At 36.5% G+C, this 21,545-nt stretch overlaps 1 protein-coding gene across 1 annotated transcript in view; it reads left to right on the top strand.

The window, feature by feature from the left end:
• The window catches only part of PolD1 (DNA polymerase delta 1, catalytic subunit), a 154,424-nt gene that overhangs the window by 21,090 nt on the left and 111,789 nt on the right, over nucleotides 1–21,545 (top strand). The window contains exons 3-5 of the mRNA XM_090386737.1: nucleotides 3,518–3,611; nucleotides 3,862–4,033; nucleotides 21,073–21,308. Coding sequence (XP_090242863.1) covers nucleotides 3,518–3,611; nucleotides 3,862–4,033; nucleotides 21,073–21,308 — 502 coding nt within the window. The remainder of the gene's footprint in view (nucleotides 1–3,517; nucleotides 3,612–3,861; nucleotides 4,034–21,072; nucleotides 21,309–21,545) is intronic.

The raw sequence follows: 21,545 nt of genomic DNA, 5'->3' as shown, positions 1-21,545 counted from the left end.
GGGGACATAAATTCAAGTTACGGGGGGAAATGTTTAGATTGGATTGCAGGAAGTTCTATTTTAGCCAGCGAGTTATAAATTACTGGAATAAGTTGCCTTCATGGGTGGTAGAGGCCGACAGTTTGGGGAAATTCAAAGGTCATCTGGATAGTACTTTCGGGTAAGGGAAGCACATAGGATGATAGGTTTAATTTCCTTTTTATTTTATTTTTTTTATTTATTAATTATTATTATTTAGTTATTTATTTATTATTATTATTTTTTTTTTTGTTTTTATCATTGTTTTGTTCGGATTTTTTTTTTTTTTTTTTTTTTGGCTGGTGCAGCATAAGCCATAGGCTTTCTTGCACCATGCGGCCGTTACTAATACTAAATACTAATACTAATACTAAAACAAAACAAATTTCTGACATCTATAGACGAAGACAAATGGGGAAGTTTGACAGACTTAGAGAACAAACCAGGTTTAGAGGCAATAGTGATAGTACTGCCAAGGATTTTATAGTGAATATGACAGTAAACAACTAACTAAAGATCAATTGGAGGTTCTAAATTTAGGACCAAAATTTTCCATGATTCCGTCCAGAATACCCGTTGCAGAAATAGCAATGGGCGTGGAAAGAGCTATAAATAAACTTCCCGAAGATATGGCTAATGAAATTAGAGTTAAAACAGCAGCCATCCTCAGTCAAGCTAAAAACGCCCCCTCTAATCTCAATGTGAAGCAAAAATTAGCGCTAAAAAGCCTCAAGCAAGATGATAGCATTGTGGTCTTACCCGCGGACAAAGGTAGGGCAACGGTGGTTCTTGATAAGGAAGCATATCTAAATAAGGCGTTGGATTTATTGAATGATCATACAACCTATAAGGTTATTCAGAAAAGTCCACTGCTTAGCTTGGAACGGCAAGTGAATAGAATGGTACAGAGTTGGCTTAAGTCTAGCAAAATTTCCAAAGAACAATATTGGGTACTGCATGCTACAGGGAGCCAAATACCAAGATTTTATGGCTTGCCCAAAATTCATAAAATGGGTGTACCACTTAGACCCATAGTTTCATTTATAGGCAGTCCCACATATGCACTATCTGGTTTCTTAGCCAAATTATTATCTCCATTAGTAGGACTTTCTGAATTTAGTATTAAGGACAGCAAAGACTTTGTGCATTTTATTAGAAGCCAACGCATAGAAGAGAATGAAATTATGATATCTTTCGACGTGAAATCTCTATTTACGTGTATTCCGATTGACCATGGAGTGCGTTGTGCACACATGGCCTTACGGAGAGATACTACTCTAAATACTAGAACACAATTAAATTTAGAGGATATTGAGAAAGGTATAGAATTATGCCTCTCAAGCACCACTATGGCGTTTGATAATACTATGTATAAGCAGGTTAACGGTACAGCCATGGGCTCCCCCCCATTAGCGCAATTATAGCTAATTTAGCTATGGAGGAGCTCGAGGCTAGAATATTTAATGTTAGTGTTCTCCCTATGCGCCCCTGGAAAAGATACGTAGATGATACGTTTTCAATTATTCGAAAGGGGAGTGAAGATCAGGTGTTGAATATTTTAAATGGCTTCTCCCCATTCATACAATTTACCTCGGAGGCAGAAGAAGGAGGAGTTTTGCCGTTCCTAGATGTGTTGGTCTGTAGGGAAGACCAACAACTAAAGACTAAGGTCTATAGGAAATCGATGTGTAAAGGTCAATATTCGCACTACAATTCAGCTCAGGCCAACCATCATAGGAACAGTGTGGTTAGAACATTAGTTGACAGGGCAAAATCACACTGTAGTACCTCCGAGGATAGGAAGATAGAGTATGAACGCGTCACGACGGATCTTACAAAATGTGGCTACCCCCAGAGGATTATAGAAAAATATATTAAAGGAAATCAGAGGAGAGGCGAATCTTTTACGCCAGTATCCACTGCATATATTCCCTACTATCTGGGTCTAACCGATCACATAACTAGAATACTAAGAAATTATCAGACGCGTTGTGTGCAGCTTCCGGGGGCGGAGGCTGCACACAATCGTGTCACAAGTAAAGGACCCCATTCAAAAAGAGAATGCAAGTGGGGTCGTATACAGTATTAGATACCTGGATTGTGGGGAGTGTTATGTAGGGGAAACAAAACGCCATCTCAAAGACCGTCTGGGGGAGCACACTAAGGCAATAAGAAGTGCGGACTATGGTAAGTCCGCCGTGGCCGAGCATTTTTGGGAGAAGCAGCACCACATCTCCCCGGACGAGGCTATCATCACCGATCGGGCGAATAAGTTCTGGGACCGGAAGTGGCTTAAGAGTTTGCGGATCTGTTCCACAGTGAACATTAATAGAGATAGAGGAATGCAGATCCATCCCCTCTTTGAGGCTACTATCCTCAGAAGGGATGAACGGTTCCACATGACCCACTCTCGAGCCACTTCCGATTCTGTAACACAAGAGAACGGAACACGTGGGAATGAAACACGTGATGAGTACCGTGAACCTGCTGGTATTTAAAGACGCGCCGCAGAACAAAGAAAATACCGCTGAAGAAGAAGGCAGGAGCCTTCGAAAGCTTTGGTTTTATCGATTTTAATTTAGTATATTTTAATGTATTTTATTGTTCTTAACCCAGTATATTTTAATGTATATTTTATATGTATATTTCATATATTTTAGTTGTAAAGTTAAATATAATTTATTGTAAATACAGGCAAATATAACTTATTATAAATACATAGTTATCAAGATTCCAGTTTTCGTTTTCTTTGTGTTTTATTTCTACGTAAGGTTGGTGAAAAACATTTAAAACTACAATACTACTGAAAGGCTGTTATTTTGATGACATTGACACCATTCAAAGAGCTGTGATGAGAGCATTGAACAGTATACTGTTTACAGTTTTCCACCAGGTTGCCTCATGACTGTTGCATGCAGTGTGTGGACCTAGGAGGAAGCTACTTTGAATAAAACAAGGTCAGTTTACTCATACGTGGGATTGTTATGTTTTTTCTAGATCAGCTTCATTTGCCAATTACCACACTGTATGTAGTGCTTATGATTAATGGAACTGAGTTCATAATTGGTGTTATGTGATTTTTTCCAATGCTATATGAAATGTATATACTTTATTTTTTCAAAATAAATATCCAAAAAAGTGCATTATGAATTGTAAACTAGATGATGAAATTGGTCACTTTAAAAGTCATTACCATGGGTACAATCATTATATTGGATAAGTGGTTAGCCTGTAGAAGAATGAGCAGTTCACCAAAAAAAAAAAAAAAAAAAAAAAATGGTGTATGCTATTGAAAACTGTTTTTGTAGTACATTAAATGCTGTTGAAAAAGAGTTAAATCTCTGTTTAAATGAATTGATGCATGGAAGTTTATATTAACAATAGTTTTACCTATTGCTGTTTACAAAGGTCTACCACCCTTCAGTGTTAGACTTCAGGTAACACTATTAAAAATTACTTCTTTATAATTCACAGTGTTATTTATTATTTTTTTTAACAGACTGCTTTAAGTAATGCAGTATTGGCAGATATGAGGTCCAATAAAGAAAATCTTAGCAATGCTGTACATGCAGTAGAAACTGTCATGAAAAAAAGTAAGCTTTTCATTTTATACTAAATTGGCAACAAAATATATATTTGTACAGGAATATAACTTTTTTTCTGCTTTTTTTTTTTAATATAGTCAGTTGAATTTGTTTAATTTTTTGTTTCTCTGTCAGTTGTATCCTTTATGTTATTTTTCAGTTTGTAATAATTTCTTAAAAAGTATTAGTAAGAACCATATCAGTAATAATTTATTAAATTTATCAGTCATAATCTTTATATTTCTTGGTTTCTCTTTAGATATTTATGGTTATTCCTCTGCTGGAAAATCTCCATTTCTGAAAATAACAATGGTTCTGCCTCGGCTAATTGCTCCTGCCAAGAGACTTCTGGAAAGTGGAACTTTAAACTTGGGTCCATTTGGTACAAAGAGTTTTCAGGCTTTTGAGTCTAACATTGACTTTGAAATAAGGTGTGTAACTCTAATTGTTTAGCAGCAGAGTTTTTATTTATTGATTTATGAGTATTAAAAAAAAAAATCACAATTTTTGTTTGAACCTCTTCTTTTTAGCAGCTTTACCTTTTTATCTTCACTGATATAGTTTCAAATGAGCACAATGCAGTAGAAGCCCTCTTATCTGATGTGATTGGGACCTGATGTTAGTTGGTAATCAAAAAAAGGTGGTTAAAGCAAGGAATCATCAAAAAAAAAGTTTATTTTATTTTATATTATTTAATATTATTACAATTTATTTTATTATTGTATTATATTATTTTAAATTATGATTTCATTTAACATGTACACATCACTTCGTTGACTGTTGATTCATTCTGTTCAGCATATTGTAAAGCAAGGTGTGTTTGGTTTCCACACGAAAAAATTTTGGCTCCTGATTTAAAGTACTTTCTTCTTCTTCTTCATACCATGTTTAGACCCATCAGTTTCTGTCATGGTTTGTATGATTTCTGAATTGTAGATAACTTAATTTTCCATCAAATTGTCATTGTGAATCCAGTGTTGTATGTCTTGCTGTTAATCTTTGGAACCTTCACTTTCCTGAAATCTCTTAATAAAGTTATGTTCTTCATTACCTTGTAATTCAGGATTTTGATTAATTAAGTGCTGTCAACTTCATGCCAGAGTTTTATACAAGATTTAGTAAAAATGTTGGATCTGGAATTTTTTCCATGCTAGTGCTGTATTGTAAACTATGTCTGTAACAATTCTATTTTGAAACCTGTATTTACAGTATGTCTTCTATTTTTTTTTTTTTTTTTTTTTTTTTACCCAAAACAGAACTCAAAACCTATATCATCTCTTTAAACATTCTAGAAACCCTTGATCCAGTTATGGATCAAGGACATTACATTCAGTATAAAAACATGGCCTTTATACTCCCATCTTTAAGTTTCTCACAACTGGGATATGAAGGATCATTATCCAGACAGAGAATAGCTTCTTCAGGTAAGTTTTTTTAATTAAATAATGACAGTCTAAAAGCATGTAAAACTTGAATTATGAACAAACACAGTTCCTTGACTTGTATTGTTTATGCATTGATCTTTATGCTCAGCAGAACAGTTGCACTAATATTATACCACTTTTAAATAAATGGCAACATCAAAATGTTAATTACCCATTTGCAAGGAAAACTTGAATTATGAACAAATGTATAATTCCAAGCTTCATAGCATTAATGCAGTGATCTTTACTTTCATGGCAGAAAACAATTTTGCCTTCACAACAAAACAAAGCTCCATAAAACATTATTTTGTTACAGACAATCCCCCACCCCAGTCAAATACATGAGGATGAAAACAAACAAGTACAGAAGTGGGATAATATTTCAATATAGATATTGAAATAGTGTGAGAAAAGAGTGTTTCATCACTGCCTGGGGACAATATTGCCCCTCCTGTGACAATGAATAGGTAGAATAAGTAATGACCTAGAGAGAGTGGTGCTGGGGGTTTCAAGGACTGATGGCAGTCATTGTGAAACAGGTGGGTATATGGGATGTGTCAGGGTGAATAGGAATAGGTGCATGTATGCTTGCATGCATACCAATGCTAGAAGTATAGTAAATAAATTTGATGAATTTGAAGTGTTGGTCAAGACATCAAAGGCGGATATTGTTGGGATATCAGAGCCATGGTGTCACACTGATATTAGGAATGCAGATTTGGAATTTGGGGAGTACAATGTGTACAGAAAGGATAGACAGGATAGGAAGGGAGGAGGTGTCATGCTGTTAATTAAGAAAAACATTAAATCAAAACAAGTGCATCCAGTTGATATAGATGAACAGTGCACTGTTGAGCTAGTTTGGTGTGACAAAAGCACTGCAAAAGCAAAAATAAGAATAGGAGTGTGTTATAGGCCTAACTCAAATGAGTACAATAAGCAATTGTACAGAGAAATAGAGTGGGCTAGTAAATCAGAATGTCTTATAATGGGGGATTTTAACTTCCCAGATATTGACTGGAACTTCTGGGTTGGTCACTCACGAACTAATAAGAATTTTGTGGATTTATTGGATGAATATTTTCTGCAGCAGCATGTTCGAGAGGCAACCAGAGAGGGTAATACTCTTGATCTGGTTATCAGCAGTGATCATTCGTGTATTAAGAATTTCCAGATAAAGAAACCACTAGGTGGCAGTGATCACAGTGTACTGATGTGGAATTTACTTAAAGATATAATTACCATCAGGGGTAAAGGAAAGGGTTTTTGCTTCCGTAAAGGTGAGTACAGTGGTCTAAGACAGTTTTTAAATTCTGTACCGAGGGAATCAACTGACGATGTTACCAACAGTAAATTCTAAGTGGGAAGCATTCAAGGAATTAATCGTTTCTTAATGAAACTAAAAGTTTCATTAAGAAATATTGTTCAAGGTTTAGGCCTAAATGGTTATCAAATGAACTAATGAGACTCGTGACAGAGAAGAAAAATGCATGGGATGCATATAAATTATCAAGCAACTCAGAAGCCTATGGCAGATATAAGCTAGTCTGTAATCAGGTCACAAAGGAGGTTAGGCAGGCGAAAGCAGATTACAAGAAATCTTTGGCAAAGGATGCTAAGAAAAACAACAAGGATTTCTTTACTTATATAAACTCTAAAAGGAAAGGGATGAATCTGATTGGTCCACTTGATATCAATGGTTCGGCTGTTGATGATCCTGCTCAGATAGCAAACAAACTGAATGAGTATTTTGCATCTACATTCACACATGAGGAGTTATTAAGGTTTGAAAATGGCAGAAGGTTATCAAATTGTAGCAGGGTGCTTAATGATTTTGTAATAACTGAGCGCAAAGTGGAGGAGAAATTGTTGAAGTTAAATATAAAGGCACCTGGGTTGGATGGGATCCATCCAGTTATATTAAAGGAGGCAGCAAAGGAAGTAACCAAACCCTTAGCCATAATTATGAGAGCATCCTTGGACTCAGGTCAGGTCCCCACGGACTAGAGATGTGCAAATGTATCCCCAAAGTTCACAAAGGGGAATCAAAGGGTGACAGGAGTAATTACAGACCAGTTTGTTTAACTTCTGTTCTGGGTAAAATAATGGAGTCACTGGTTAAAGATGTATTGCAATATCATCTAGACAAGACTGCAGCAATAATTGAGACACAGCATGGGTTTGTTAAGGGAAAGTCTTGTCTGACAAATTTGATAGGATATTATGATGTTGTTACAACGGAACTGGATGCAAAAAATAATTTTGATATCATATATTTGGATTTCAGGTTGCGTTTGGAAGACTATTGTACAAATTGGAGCAGAATGGTATTAAGGGTAAGTTACTACAATGGATAAAAGGAAAGTGGGAGAAGACAGAGGGTGGTAATCAATGGGTGCCGCTCTTCGTGGACTAATGTTATTAGAGGAGGCCCACAGGGTTTAGTGTTGGGTCCACTGTTGTTTTGTATATTTATCAGTGATATTGATGAAGGTATATCAGGCTTAGTGTGGAAGTTTGCAGATGATACAAAGGTTGGCAGGGTTGTTAATGACAGTAATGGCAGTGTGGTGCTGCAACAGAATATAGAAAATTTAGGCAGATGGGCTAAGATGTGGCAACTGAAGTTTAACCTTGACAAATGCAAAGTACTGCATATGGGTAGAAGTATTACCAGAGAAACGTACCAACTGTGTGGTACTACACTTAAGGTGGTAGAAAATGAAAAAGACCTGGGAGTAATTGTGCAGGCAGATATGAAGTTTTCTGAGCAATGCAGACAGGCTGCCAGGGCAGGTCACGCTTTGAGTACTGCGTACAGGTCTGAAGGCCTCATTTTAGGAAGGAATTAGATTTGCTTGAGCGTGTACAGAGAAGGGCAACAAGATTAGTGAGGGAAATGAAGGGATCCTCTTACCAAGAGAGGCTTACGTTCTGCAAATTGCAGTGGCTGGCGACTAGGCACCTGCGCGGTGATCTGATTGAGGTGTATAAGGCATTGAATGGGTTGAGCACGCTGAATTCTGATGGGATCATTCCACTTGTTCAGATTACGAACCTAAGAGGGCATAAATTCAAATTAAGAAAAGACAGATGTAGAATAGATGTGTGGAAATTTGCTTTTAGCCAGCAGGTGGTTAATTGCTGGAACAATCTTCCATCTGTTGTTGTGGAAGTTGATACGTTAAATAAATTTAAGGAGGAACTGGACAGGCATTTGGAGGGAATGGTGTGATTTTTTTTTTTTTTTTTTTTTTTGGCTGATGCTGCATAAGCTCATACACTTGCTTTCTTGCATCACATGCCACTACTACTAATGACAGAGCTTGGAGTTAGTTTCTTTTAGAGACTATTACATTTGTCCTTGAGTTTGACCTAAACTAACTAATTTTATTGTTAATCAAATAACATCACCCAGTAGGCATATCCATCATTCATCGAAAACCCAAAGGCACTGTTGAGACCATATTCAGAACTGTTTAGTTCCATCATCAAACAACAAGTAGTCTCAATTAGCAGCCTTATGCTGAGCAGTAAAAAAATGTATTGGATCTAAATGATGTATGGCAGAAAACTTTTAATTTTAAAATGTAACTTTTGTTACATGAATAAAAAATCCCAATGAGTGGATACTATTTGTGTTATTGTTACAGGAGGAACAATATTGTTCCCAGGCAATAATGGCAGCAAACCATAATGGAGAGAAGAATTATTTTCTCAAACTATCTCAGTACCTGCATTGAAACAGTTCTGCTTGGCTGCTTATTTAAATTTAATACATTTCAGTACAATACAGTTCACTATTTGGCACAAGGTTGAGGCTGCCTGTTGTGGAACCAAATTGTTCTGAAACTGATCACAACAGTACAGTGCCTTTGAGTTTTTAATGAATAATAGATTCACCTGCTTGGTGATGTTATTCAGTAAAAAACAATTAGTTACTTTAGGTTGCCTCATGTATGGATGTAATCGTTTCTAAAGGAGAGCCTAAGTCATAGGAGGAACAGTATTGTCCCAAGACAGTAATAGCAAAAAAAAAAATACAGAGCAGCATTATTATTTTCCCAAACTAAGACCAGCAGTCTAAAAGTTGTGTAGGGATCAGTGAATGCATTATGTTTTGAATTAGTGCTTTGTCTAAGAACTACAGGGACTTAGAAACTCAGTTTTCCATTGCTGATGATCAGTGAATTGCTAGTCTTGCTTATAAAGCAACAAGCAGTTCCATGCTTCTTCTAATAAGCTTCCCATGGCATAAATTAATTATAATAATACAATTAATTGCATTTGGTAATACCTCTGACTTTTTATATCATAGTCCTTCCTGCTTCTCTTCTAGTAAAGCATTCCTTATGACCATGTTGTATTCATTAATTGTGATAAGCAAAATATATCAGTCAGAAAGTTTTCTGGGAGACCTTAATTTCTGAGCACTTCACTAATAGTGCTCTTTTCACATTAGCCTCACGAGTTTTATTGTAAACCTCTGATTTATGCAAGCTTGATATAAGAAATTCATTCTTACACAACTTATGTTTTGACTACTTTCCCCCAGTTTATACAAGAATGGCTCACATTTATGTGACTCATGGATGGTCTACTCCCCTGAAGCTTCTAGAATTTTTTTCTCACAAACATGAGCATATGGATTGTTTTCTGTCAGTGTCTTATATAAGAGGTATTCTACTAACAGTTATTTTCCAGCTGTGTACATGGGTATTCATCAATAAAGGGAGGGGGGAAAAGAAGAAAAAATGAAAGGTATGGGGGAGAAGATAAAGGAGTCCAACCTTAAATGATTCAAATGATTCACCAAGCACTAAAATCATTTGTGGGGGAGGATGGATGAGAACTTGGAGAAAATGTTTGTCAACCTTGCACAACACTGAAGAACCAAAGGTAGGATATATATCCCTTCATTTCTGTTGAGAGTATATCTGGTATCGTGTGTTCGATACCAGATATATGTGTGCATGCACGTATTTGTGTAGGTTCCAACTAGTAATGAATTTTAAAGCCTATCAATGATATGGGACATCACTTGGCTGGAGGTTATGTTCCTCCCTCCTGATAAGTAAAGGTTGTGAACAAATATGTTAATGTTAAAACCATCAAAACTTAATAAAAGTTAATAGGTTAGGTTGATCAGGCCAGAGATGCTGCATCTCTTGGAACAATAAAAGCTTTTATTGAGGCTAATAGATACATGTCACAAATTTTCTGTACTAATGTTACAAGTCTGTACTGGAAATGTACCATCCCATTTATACACTTTTAAGGAAGATAAAGAGGCAGTTTTCAGTGCTCCGAATACTGCTTTGGCATTTTAAAAATACTGTACCGATATGGTATTTTTTATAATAAAGCATAAATAAACAGTCATTATTTTTATTTATTTTTTATTTTTTTGATAACTTATAATAGTGATATAAATTTACTTCAGAACTTGATTTGGGGTTAGGAGCCATTGGTTGTCTGGAACATGTTCCCCTCCACTTCATATATATATATATATATTACTAAACCCATTGCAATAATGTAATTTAAGAATGTTTAAATTAGTGATTTTTAGTATCCATTTATTCAGTTGTAATAGGCCACTGTATATTAATAGATTTTTCAGTAACACATATTTGAGGAAATGGAACAAATATGGTTACACATTCACTCCTTCAAGGTACAGTGAGTTGAACCCTGGTAAGGATAAGCAGATTTAGAACACCTAATGTGGTACATTGTTTTTTGTCATTGGTATCTGTGAAATTAGCACCTCCGTAGCCAGGTGGGAAGGAGCAGCAGTGCGTAGCACACGCTTCTTGATTAGACTGGGGTTCAAGCCCATCACCACCAAATACGGAGGATGCGGAAAGGTCAGGGAATGACCACCGCATATTCCCGGAGCAATATGGCCTTAGTTGCTAATGCTCCTAAAAACCAAATAACAAACAAACAACTGTGAAATTAAGTGAATGAAGGGTAAATCTAGCTTAAAAACTATGATAATGTTAGTGTTCTTAAATATGGTTAGTTGAGCTATCTGCCACACATCTACATATGGAAGACATAATATATATTGTGGTGAGAGTTCTGACAGTGTTAGAATTTTATTGATTTGCATGTAATTGCAATTTTTTTTACTATTAATTTGAATTATAACAAAAATAATAAATTGAAAATTTATGCTTTTATTCTGTACAGCTCAGGCCAGAAGAGCTTACAATTTCATTATAGTAGTTTTACTGCAGCAAGTTTATAAGTGTAACAGCTAACAATGTGCCATGGACTTTTTGTGGTAGGGTATTGGCTCATTCTCATATGTGCAACACCATCCACATAAGTTATCCTAGGACCACAGCCAACCCGAAGGTAACTTCTGCTGAGAAATTGTTTTGAAGTCTTGAGTATCAAGTTTTATTGACAGAAACAGAAGCAATAAGTGAATATGCTCCTATATTTGTTATTTTAAAAGAACAAATGTAGGAGCATAAAATAAAATCTTTTAAAAGATTTTATTTTTGAGATATTAAATGTTAATCATAATTTACTAAACTATGTAAAATGGCAAAACATTTTCTATTCAGATATATGTCTAAGAAATATGACTGTGACTTTGCAGTTTATTTGATTTCAGTGGTTCATTGGAAAGAACTTCCATACATTGAAAGTAAATCTGCCAACTGATTATGATTTAGCCTTTGGCAACACTCATGTCTAGATTCATAAAAAGTGAAACTGGATGTGCACATTGTGACAGGTAGCTCAAGTTTGCCATGGTATATTGTGATTTATGTAGTTAAAAGTAACATTTTATAAATATTATTTATCATTATTTTATTAAACGTGACTTAAATATAACAGAATTATATTTTTGGGACCCATAGGTTGGGAACTACTCTATATCTTTATAGAAACTTTTTTCTTTTTTTTTTTTTTGCTGTAGAATATACTCCTACATTTGTTCCATGCAAATTTTTAAATATCCTGCAAAACAGGAGTTGATATTGGAGAATATAATAGAGGATATCAACTATTTCTTTTCTAAAGAAATAGTTGATGTAATTTGTATAGTAAAAGTGGCTTTTTAGAATGGCTTTATATTTTATCTTTACCTCACTTTTCTTGTGTAAATCATATGACCCATATCATTGGCAAGGGGCCATCTTGGAATAAAGTGAGTAAAGTCATTAATTTATTTGTTAATTAATTGGTTTACACCAAAGTAAGCTGAGTTGTTTATCACAAGACCTTCATTTGCTTAAATAAAAAAATTTCGGTTTATTTGTAAGATATTTGTAAAAACTTAAACAACACTGATCAGCATGCAGGTCAGTGGAAATTGTTACAATAGAGAAAATGTAACAACATATTTATATACGAGGGGTTTCCAAAAAGTAAGGTAACACATTTTTTCTCTTGATGATGTTTAATAATACGAAGTTGATGAAATTACACACCAAGAAATAAGTGAACATGCACTACTTTTCCACAAAGTCTCCAGTTTTATTGATGCACTTGTCCCAATGATGGATCAGTATATCAATACCAGTACTGAAGAAGTCTGTGCCCACACGCAGTAACCAACATTGCACCACCTGATGAACTTCCTTATCCACGTTGAAATGCTTTCAGGAAAGCATTTCAGAGGGCCGAACAAATGGAAGTCTGAAGGCGCTAAGTCTGGGCTGTAGGGGTGATGTGACAGAGTTTCCCAACGATTACGGTGCAACCACTCACGGTGGTGTGGGCAGTGTGTGGAGTTGCTTTGTCGTGCAACAAAATCATGCCACTTGTCAGGAGTTCTGATCGTTTGCATCGAATGTTGGCTTTCAGTTTTTCCAGCTATGCATTGATTGTTCCTCCCTTCGGCAAGAAATTCACCAACAGAATGCCTTGGTGATCCGAGAACACTGTGGCCATGACTTTTCGGACACTGGGAACAGTTTTGAATTTTTTGCGCACAGGAGATTGTGGATGTTTCCAGGTCATGGAGTCTTGTTTGCTCTCCAGGGTAAAGTGATGAACCCACATTTTGTCTGCTATGACTGTACGAGCGAGAAAATCCTCCCCTTCATTGCTGTATCGCAACACATCCCCATACGTTTTGCTTTGTCCTCCTCTGACAATTGTTGGGGCACCCAGTGGCAGCACACCCTTCGAAAGCCAAGGACATCGTGAACAGTCAACTTGCTCACGTTCACTATGTGTGCAATTTCACGAGTTTCACTCACCTGTTTTCAAGAACAGTGCCCTTAATGCGTGAAATGTTGTCTTCTGTCTAGCTCAATAAAGGCCTGCCCAATGTCTATCTTCAATGTCAACATGGCCCGTTTTAAATTTATTGCACAAAAACACACCTGCTTCTTTGTCATCACCTTTTCGCCGTACACAGCAACCAGTTCACAGTGAATGTCACCTGTTGAAGACCCTTTTGCTTGCAAAAAGCGAATAACTTACAAACACCTATTTTGGACCACACTTGCTTGGTAGTCGCCATTTTGAAACTGGAATCTGCTGTGAGGCAACAGTACTGCAATACTGCACTGGCGGTCTTTTTGAATGTTATTAATGGGTCTATCTGTCTACCGTGTTTCATCTCATTCCCTTTCACCATTATTAAGAAAAAAAAAATGTTACCTTATTTTTTGAAAACCCCTCGTAGAAAGAATTTTAATTGAATATTCCTTGGCAGTAGAAATGATATGCCATTCTAGCAGAAAAGCAAGCATAGTATGACAATACAGATAACTAGAGATTACACATAAAAGTGTCTATATACATAAAATAACATTAATAACGAATACAATTTATGGTATAAGTGGCTCATAACATAATTATTTGTGAAGTGTGAAAAAAATGAACTAAGTATTATTTTTTAAGACAACTGGAAAGTATGATAGGTGGAATAGGACCAGGGTATGTCTGCCAGGGGCAAAAGTTGATGACGTTGTAGAGCGGATATCATCTTTTAAGGGCACAAAAGGTGATATAGTTGTACACGTTGGCACTAATGACATTAAGAGTAGGAGACCGGCGGAATTACTTGACAAGTACAGGTCACTGATGAAAAAAAGCCGTGAATTAGGGTTGAAATTGAAAGTGTCTGCAATTCTGCCCAGACACGATAGGAGGGAGTATATGATGAGAGCCCTGTCAATCAATTCGGCCCTGGAAAGATTGTGCAGGGCTCAAGGGGTAGAATTTTTTTCAGCCTGGTCTGTACTTGTTAACAGGAGAGACTGCTTCTACAGGGATGGGATACACTTAAATAGAAAGGGTGCAAGAATGTTTGCTGATGCTATCGAGGCAATGTTAGGTGGGTCGGAAAACTGCTAGATTGGGGGGATACAAGGACTAATAGATTAACAGTAGCCACTGGCAGAGGTGAAAGTGATTCTTGCACTGCTTCTATTGGAATGAGCCGCAGCCTGGAAAATAAGATGCAGGATATTTCAGAGACTGCTGGGAATCATTGGGGTACAAGTAAACACATGGGTTGTGTTAGGGTAGCTAAGAAAAAGAACAGGTGCATGTATACTTGTGTGTACACCAATGCTAGGAGTTTAGTAAATAAATTTGATGAATTTGAGGTATTGCTCAAAACATCAAAGGCAGATATTGTGGGGATTTCAGAGACGTGGTGTCACACAGATATAAGAAATGCAGAACTGGAATTTGGGGAGTACAATGTCTACAGAAAGGATAGGAAGGGAGGAGGGGTTATGCTATTAGTTAAAAAACACATAAAATCCAAGGAAGTGAAGCCAGTCGACATCGCTGGACAGTGCAGTGTCGAGTCAGTTTGGTGTGACATAAGCATTGGGAGATCAAAATTGAGAGTAGGAGTGTGCTATAGGCCTAATGACTCTGATGAGTATAATAAGAAACTGTTCGGAGAAATAGAGTGGGCCAGTAAATCAGAGAGTCTTATAATGGGGGATTTTAATTTCCCAGATATTGACTGGAATTTGGGGGCTGGTCACTCACACAGTAGCAAGGATTTTGTGGATTTATTGGATGATTGTTTTCTACATCAGCATGTTCGGGAGGCAACTAGAGGGAGTAATACTCTTGATTTGATTATCAGTAGTGATTCTTCATGCATTAAGAATCTGCAGATAAATGAACCACTTGGTGGCAGTGATCACAGTGTGCTGAAGTGGGAGTTACTCAAAGAGGTAACTACCATTAGGGGTAAAGGGAAGGGGTATTGCTTTCGTAAAGGCGACTACAATGGACTGAGACAGTATTTAAATTCTATACAGTGGGATCAACTGATGATATTGCCAACAGCAAATTCAAAATGGGAAGCATTCAAAGAACTTATCGTGGAAGCTACTAGGCTTTACATACCAACTAAGAAATATTGTTCAAGGTTTAGGCCTAAATGGTTGTCAGATGAACTAATGAGGCATATGGCAGAGAAGAAAAATGCATGGGATACATACAAATTAACACGTGACACGGACGCCTATGATAGATACAAGTTGATCTGTAACCAAGTTACAAAGGAGGTTAGGCAGGCGAAGGCAGATTACGAGAGATCCTTGGCAAGGGATGCGAAGAAAAACAGCAAAGAGTTCTTTACTTATGTAAACTCTAGAAGGAAGGGTATGAATCAGATTGGTCCACTTGAGATCGATGGGTCAACTGTTGATGACCCTGCTCGGGTAGCTAACAAACTAAATGAATATTTTGCATCGACATTCACACATGAGGAGTTATTCAGCGAGGGGAATGCCAGAGGTGTATTCAACTCTAGCAGTAAGCTAGAGAATCTTGTAATAACTGAGAGCAAAGTGGAGGAGAAATTGTTGAAGATAAACACAAGAAAGGCACCTGGGGTGGATGGGATCTATCCAGTTATATTAAAGGAGGCAGCAAAGGAGGTAAGCAAACCCTTAGCCATAATTATGAGAGCTTCCTTGGACTCAGGGGAGGTACCCATTGACTGGAGATGTGCAAATGTGACCCCAATTCACAAAGGGGGATCAAAGGCTGACACAAGTAATTATAGACCTGTGAGTTTAACTTCTATTCCCGGAAAATTAATGGAGGCACTGGTGAAAGAAGCACTGCAGGATCATCTAGACAAGACTTCAGTTATAGCTAGGACACAGCATGGTTTTGTTAAGGGGAAGTCTTGCCTTACCAATTTGATTGGATACTATGATGCAGTCACAAAAGAACTGGATGCAGGGAATAACTTTGATATTATATACTTGGATCTTAGAAAGGCTTTTGATACTGTTGCACATGGAAGACTGCTGCACAAATTGGAGCAGTGTGGCATTGGAGGCAAGTTGCTGCTATGGATAAAGGGGTGGTTGAGGGGGAGAAGACAGAGAGTGGTAATCAATGGACACTGCTCATCGTGGACTAATGTTATTAGTGGAGTCCCTCAGGGTTCAGTATTGGGGCCTTTATTGTTTTCTGTATTTATAAATGATATTGATGATGGTATATCAGGCTTAATGTCCAAGTTTGCAGACGATACGAAGGTTGGCAGGGTTGTCAAGGACACTACTGACACTATGCTGCTGCAACAGGATTTGGAAAGGTTGAGCAGATGGGCTTCGAGGTGGCAAATGAAGTTTAACATTGACAAATGTAAAGTACTACATATGGGAAACAGCAACCCCAGAGCAACGTATCAACTCTGTGGTACTACACTGACAGTGGTAGAGAATGAAAGGGACCTGGGGGTCGTGGTGCAGGCAGATATGAAGTTCTCTGAGCAGTGCAGACGAGCTGCAAGAGTAGCTCATGGTGTATTGTCAATGATATATAGGAATTTTTCTAGCAGGGATAAGGAGGTGATTATTCCCTTGTATAAGGCAATGGTCAGGCCACACCTAGAGTACTGTATACAGGCCTGGAGGCCTCATTTCAGGAAGGATGTAGAGCTGCTGGAACGAGTACAGAGAAGGGCAACTAGATTGGTGAATGGGACAAAGGGGTTCTCTTACGAAGAAAGGCTTAAGTTTTGCAAATTACAGTGTCTGGAAACTAGGCACCAGCGGGGTGATCTGATAGAGGTGTACAAAGCCTTGAATGGTTTGAGCATGCTCAATGCTGATGGGATTCTTCCTCTAGCTCAGAAAAATCACCTGAGAGGGCATAAATTCAAATTGAGGAAAGACAGATGTAGGATAGATGTGCGGAAATTTGCCTTTAGCCAGCGGGTGGTTGGTGGGTGGAACAGACTTCCATCCCTTGTCGTGGAAGTTGATAGCCTAAATAAGTTTAAGGCTCAGCTGGACAGGCATTTCGAACGAACAGAGGGGTGAAGTGGAAGTGGTTATTTTTATTTATTTATGTTACTTTTTTTTTTTTTTTTTTTTTTTTTTTTTTGGCTGATGCTGCATAAGCTTGCTTTCTTGCATCAAATGCCTCTACTAATGCTAATGCTAATTTTATTGGATAAGAATAATTTTTTTAGGGTAGTATGAAAGATTTTCTTGCTTAGTATCTTTAACATAATTTTTGTATGGAGGAAGCAGATTAATATCAGTATTTAGTTGTTTCATTAACTTGAGTGAGGAGGTAGAAAATAACTTGTCAGTGCTCTATAGATGATTTTTAATAGGAATCAAGGATAGTGTCATTCTAGTATTTCTAGGTGATATATGTCTTGCTATATTTGTCCAGATTGAGAGTGAAAGTCTGATATTATTGTACAATTTTCTGAAGGCAAGAAAGGATTTTAATTGTAAATATTTCTGTCAAAAAAGAATAGCCAAGGTTAATGTAGATCTGAGATCTGGAACGGAAAACCTAATTTCAAGTTGATCATTTAAAAATGCTGGTACTTAGCAGTGAAATGCAGGTGGTGTTTTTTTTTTTTTTTTTTTTTTGTTAGATACTAAGGCACCAGCGAAGGTTTCAGAGCCATAAGTCATTGAAGAAAATAGAAAACTAGTGGCTTATTGGAGAAGGATTTTAGGGTTGATATAGACCACATTTTGTCTCAGCATATACATTTTTTTTTTATGGAGTTGCCCCTGAGTTGAAGATAGATGAGCAAGAGCATTTTATTGTCAAAACGAATCTCCAGGTTTTTGTGGATAGAGAACGTTAGAACAGGTTAGAGTTAACTATTGTAAGGAAGGAAGGAAGAAAGATGGGCCTCCGTAGCCGAATGGCCAGGAGTGGAAGTTGTTGTTGTTGTTTGTTATTTGGTTTTTAGGAGCATTAGCAACTAAGGCCATATTGCTCCGGGATATGCGGTGGTCATTCCCTGACCTTTCCGCATCCTCCGTATTTGGTGGTGACAGGCTTGAACCCCAGTCTAATCAAGAAGCATGTGCTACGCACTGCTGCTCCTTCCCACCTGGCTACGGAGGCACCCAGGAGTGGAAGTGCAGTAGCACATGCTCTCTGAGCACACCGTGGTTCAAGCCGCTGACCTCTAAATATGTTCTATCTGCTAGCCCACACTGAACGAGCATGGCAGATTATGGTCCATTTTCCTCAACATGAATCTTTGAGGTGGCTTCCATCCTGCAGTGGATAGATAATGGCTGCAGTTTAATTTATTTTACTTTTATTGTAAGAATTTTTTTTTTTTTTTTTAATTTTTTTTTTGTTCTTTTTTAATAATAAAAGAGATACAGACTTATTTCTGAGTAGTAATTTTAAGACTTGAAATTTTTGAAGTTTGAGTGGGTGTTTTTTTTTTTTTTTTTTTTTAAATAAAAGAGATAGATTTCTGAGTACTAATTTTAAGACTGAAGAGTCCAGCAATAGTTTCTTAAACTTATAAGATTAATATATCTTTAACCAGTGACTCAGATCAAGTGTGTGAGAGGGTTCATATTTTGAGATCACCTGCACACAAGATAAACAGAATTCTAAGAACAGCTTGTACAGGAATAAGTGATTAAAAATAAGTGTAGATAGGGTCCCATCCTGAGGTATGTCAGTGGAGATGGATTTGGTTAGCAAACAAGCTTTCTAAAGAAAATTTAGAGTATGGTTAAGTAGCGAGATTCTTAATAAGAAAAGAATGTTACCTGTCAGAGACGTTCTTGGGTAGAAAAATGAGACCATCATCGTTAACTGAGTCAAATATAGACTCCGTATCAAGACAGACTATATTTAGCTGAGGGTTTATGTTAAAACACATTGGTAATGAGAAAAGAGGTTGATAATAGATTAGTAACTGGAGATGTGCCCTGCTTTCATAATGTACTGGAAAATGAGTTTGGAAGAATTTTTTTTTAAAATTGAAGATGTAGAAATAGGCCACAAGTCTTTAATCAAAGAGGAGTTGTTTTTAACTTTGGGTATTGAAAAGACATAGACACCAAGAAGGGTAAAGAATTGAAGCTTTCAGCAGTGGTTAAGATGGAGACCATGAGATTCAAAATGTATAAACTATCAAATTTTATGACAAAGTGAATACCCAACTTTGTCATGGGACCTGCCAAGTTCAAAAGAAGTTTATTAATTCAGAATTTTCACAACTTCAGGATCAAAGTGATTTAGAACAGGCATGGATACTTACTGAAATGGAGTTTAGAGTTAAGGGAAGAAGCTGGATATGTTTTTTTTTTTTTTTTTTTTTTTTTTTAATTCAATACATGAAGTGAGATCTGGATCATGTATTTATGTAAATTTCAATATTTTCTCAAGATGGAGATCAAATTGAACAGCTGGCTAAATCAAGTGGGCATTCCATCAGCAGACCCTAGGGAAAGAGGGCGAGTAGCTCATAAAGCTACAGAAACATTGAAAAATTTGAGCGAAAAGAATGTTTAAGTATGCCTTTGTCTTGGTATTAAGGGATAAAGTAGTCATGTATTTTATTAATTATGAGTGAGAATGTAATGTGAAGATGTCAGAAAGAAAGGGAAAGTTATATTGGAATGTTGAAAAATTATGTGTTAGTAAAGAGCAAGTCAGTTATCTCAAAAAGGAGGAAAGTTAGTAGTTTGCTTAAGTCCGAGTGCAGATAGAAGCTCCTATACAAGGGAGGGTAGGTAGGTATGGGATGAAGATAGAAGACTCCAAACAGAATAGTAGTTTAGTTTTATATTGGTATTAAAGGTTATCCAAGAAATAAATTGAAAATGAGAATCCTCATTCAAGGCAGGTTGAAAATACAAATTAATTATATTAACCCAGAAAATTCCAGACTTATATCAGTAATTGCTTCATATAGGTCAGGGTTAGATTGGTTAGATTTTATGGTTTTAATAATTTTATATGAAGTTTTGAGATTGGAGAGAACTCTACCATCTCTCTTTCTTGATCTGCAGCTTGAAAAGCTTAGTATCTGGCAAAGGTAAAGGTGGGCCTTGTTGATTTTGGAGAACCCTATTTCAGTTGGGCAGATAACATCAAACTGAGATTGATACAATAAAAAGTTGAATTCACTAAGCTTATTTCCAAGGCCGTGAATGTTAAACCCATAGAATAGATTTTCACAAAAATCTTGACAGTTAATTGACATTAAATTATTTTTAAATTATCTGAGAGGAAAACTGTAGTGACATTTCCTTGGCAGCATGATTGAAACAATGGTGCAACACAGTGGTGGTTGCTTGTATAGGTTGCCTTTGCTTTTCTGTTATTTATAGGGCAGATGGTTGGAATCACGAAGGGATCATATTTTGTGGAAAAGAAGCTACTTTTTTTTTTTTTTTTTTAATTCCCCTTCAGGATACGTTATTAGCTGGTCCTGGAACTCAAATCTTGCGGATCATTACTTTAATATCCTATTAAAACACATTATATAAAATCATTTGTTAATTTTATATTTTTTTACAGCGCCGACCGGGCTAGCCGAGTGGGTAAAAGTACCTGCCCGGCAACCCAAAGGTCGCGGGTTCGATTCCCGCCTCGGGCTTGGATCAAAGTACTGCAAAAACCTTGGGAGGTGCAATATGGCCACAGAAGCCGATGCGCCAACAACTACCAAATCAAAAAAAAAAAAAAAAAAATTTTTTACAGCATGTGTAAAATGGGTTATTTTTTAAATAGAATGTCTCTGTATTAGTAAAATAGATCTTTTTTGTTTTATGATGCCTTCTGTTATTTTAAAGGTTCATGGTTGATACAAATGTTGTCGGTTGTAACTGGATTGAAATTCCAGCAGGAAAATATATTTTGCGACAGAAAGGCGTTATTTCTCAGAATAAAAAGGAACCAGTATCTCGTTGCCAAATAGAAATAGATGTTGGATGGAATGATTTTATTTCTCATTTACCAGAAGGAGACTGGGCCAGAGTAGCACCTTTCCGTATACTCAGTTTTGATATTGAATGTGCTGGTAGAAAAGGTAATGACATTCTGACTGATTTTTTTCATTTTTAAGCTTGACTTTAATATATTTAATTATATGAAAGTTATTTAAAATAGACTTGAAAAGTTAATGAGCAAATGAATATGATATTAGTTTTGTTTTTATTTCTTATAGCAAAGCTTATTTTAATAACATGAAAATCTCTTAGCAAGTTTTATTTAATAGAATAACATTCTGTATTCCTTTAATATCCTGTAACTTTGATTAACAAAG

This window comes from Mastigoproctus giganteus, chromosome 12 (genome assembly GCF_048544385.1).
Source record: "Mastigoproctus giganteus isolate SK-2022 chromosome 12, ASM4854438v1, whole genome shotgun sequence".
In the NCBI taxonomy this organism is placed as follows: domain Eukaryota; kingdom Metazoa; phylum Arthropoda; class Arachnida; order Uropygi; family Thelyphonidae; genus Mastigoproctus; species Mastigoproctus giganteus.
This window is presented reverse-complemented; position numbering and strand designations above follow the sequence as displayed.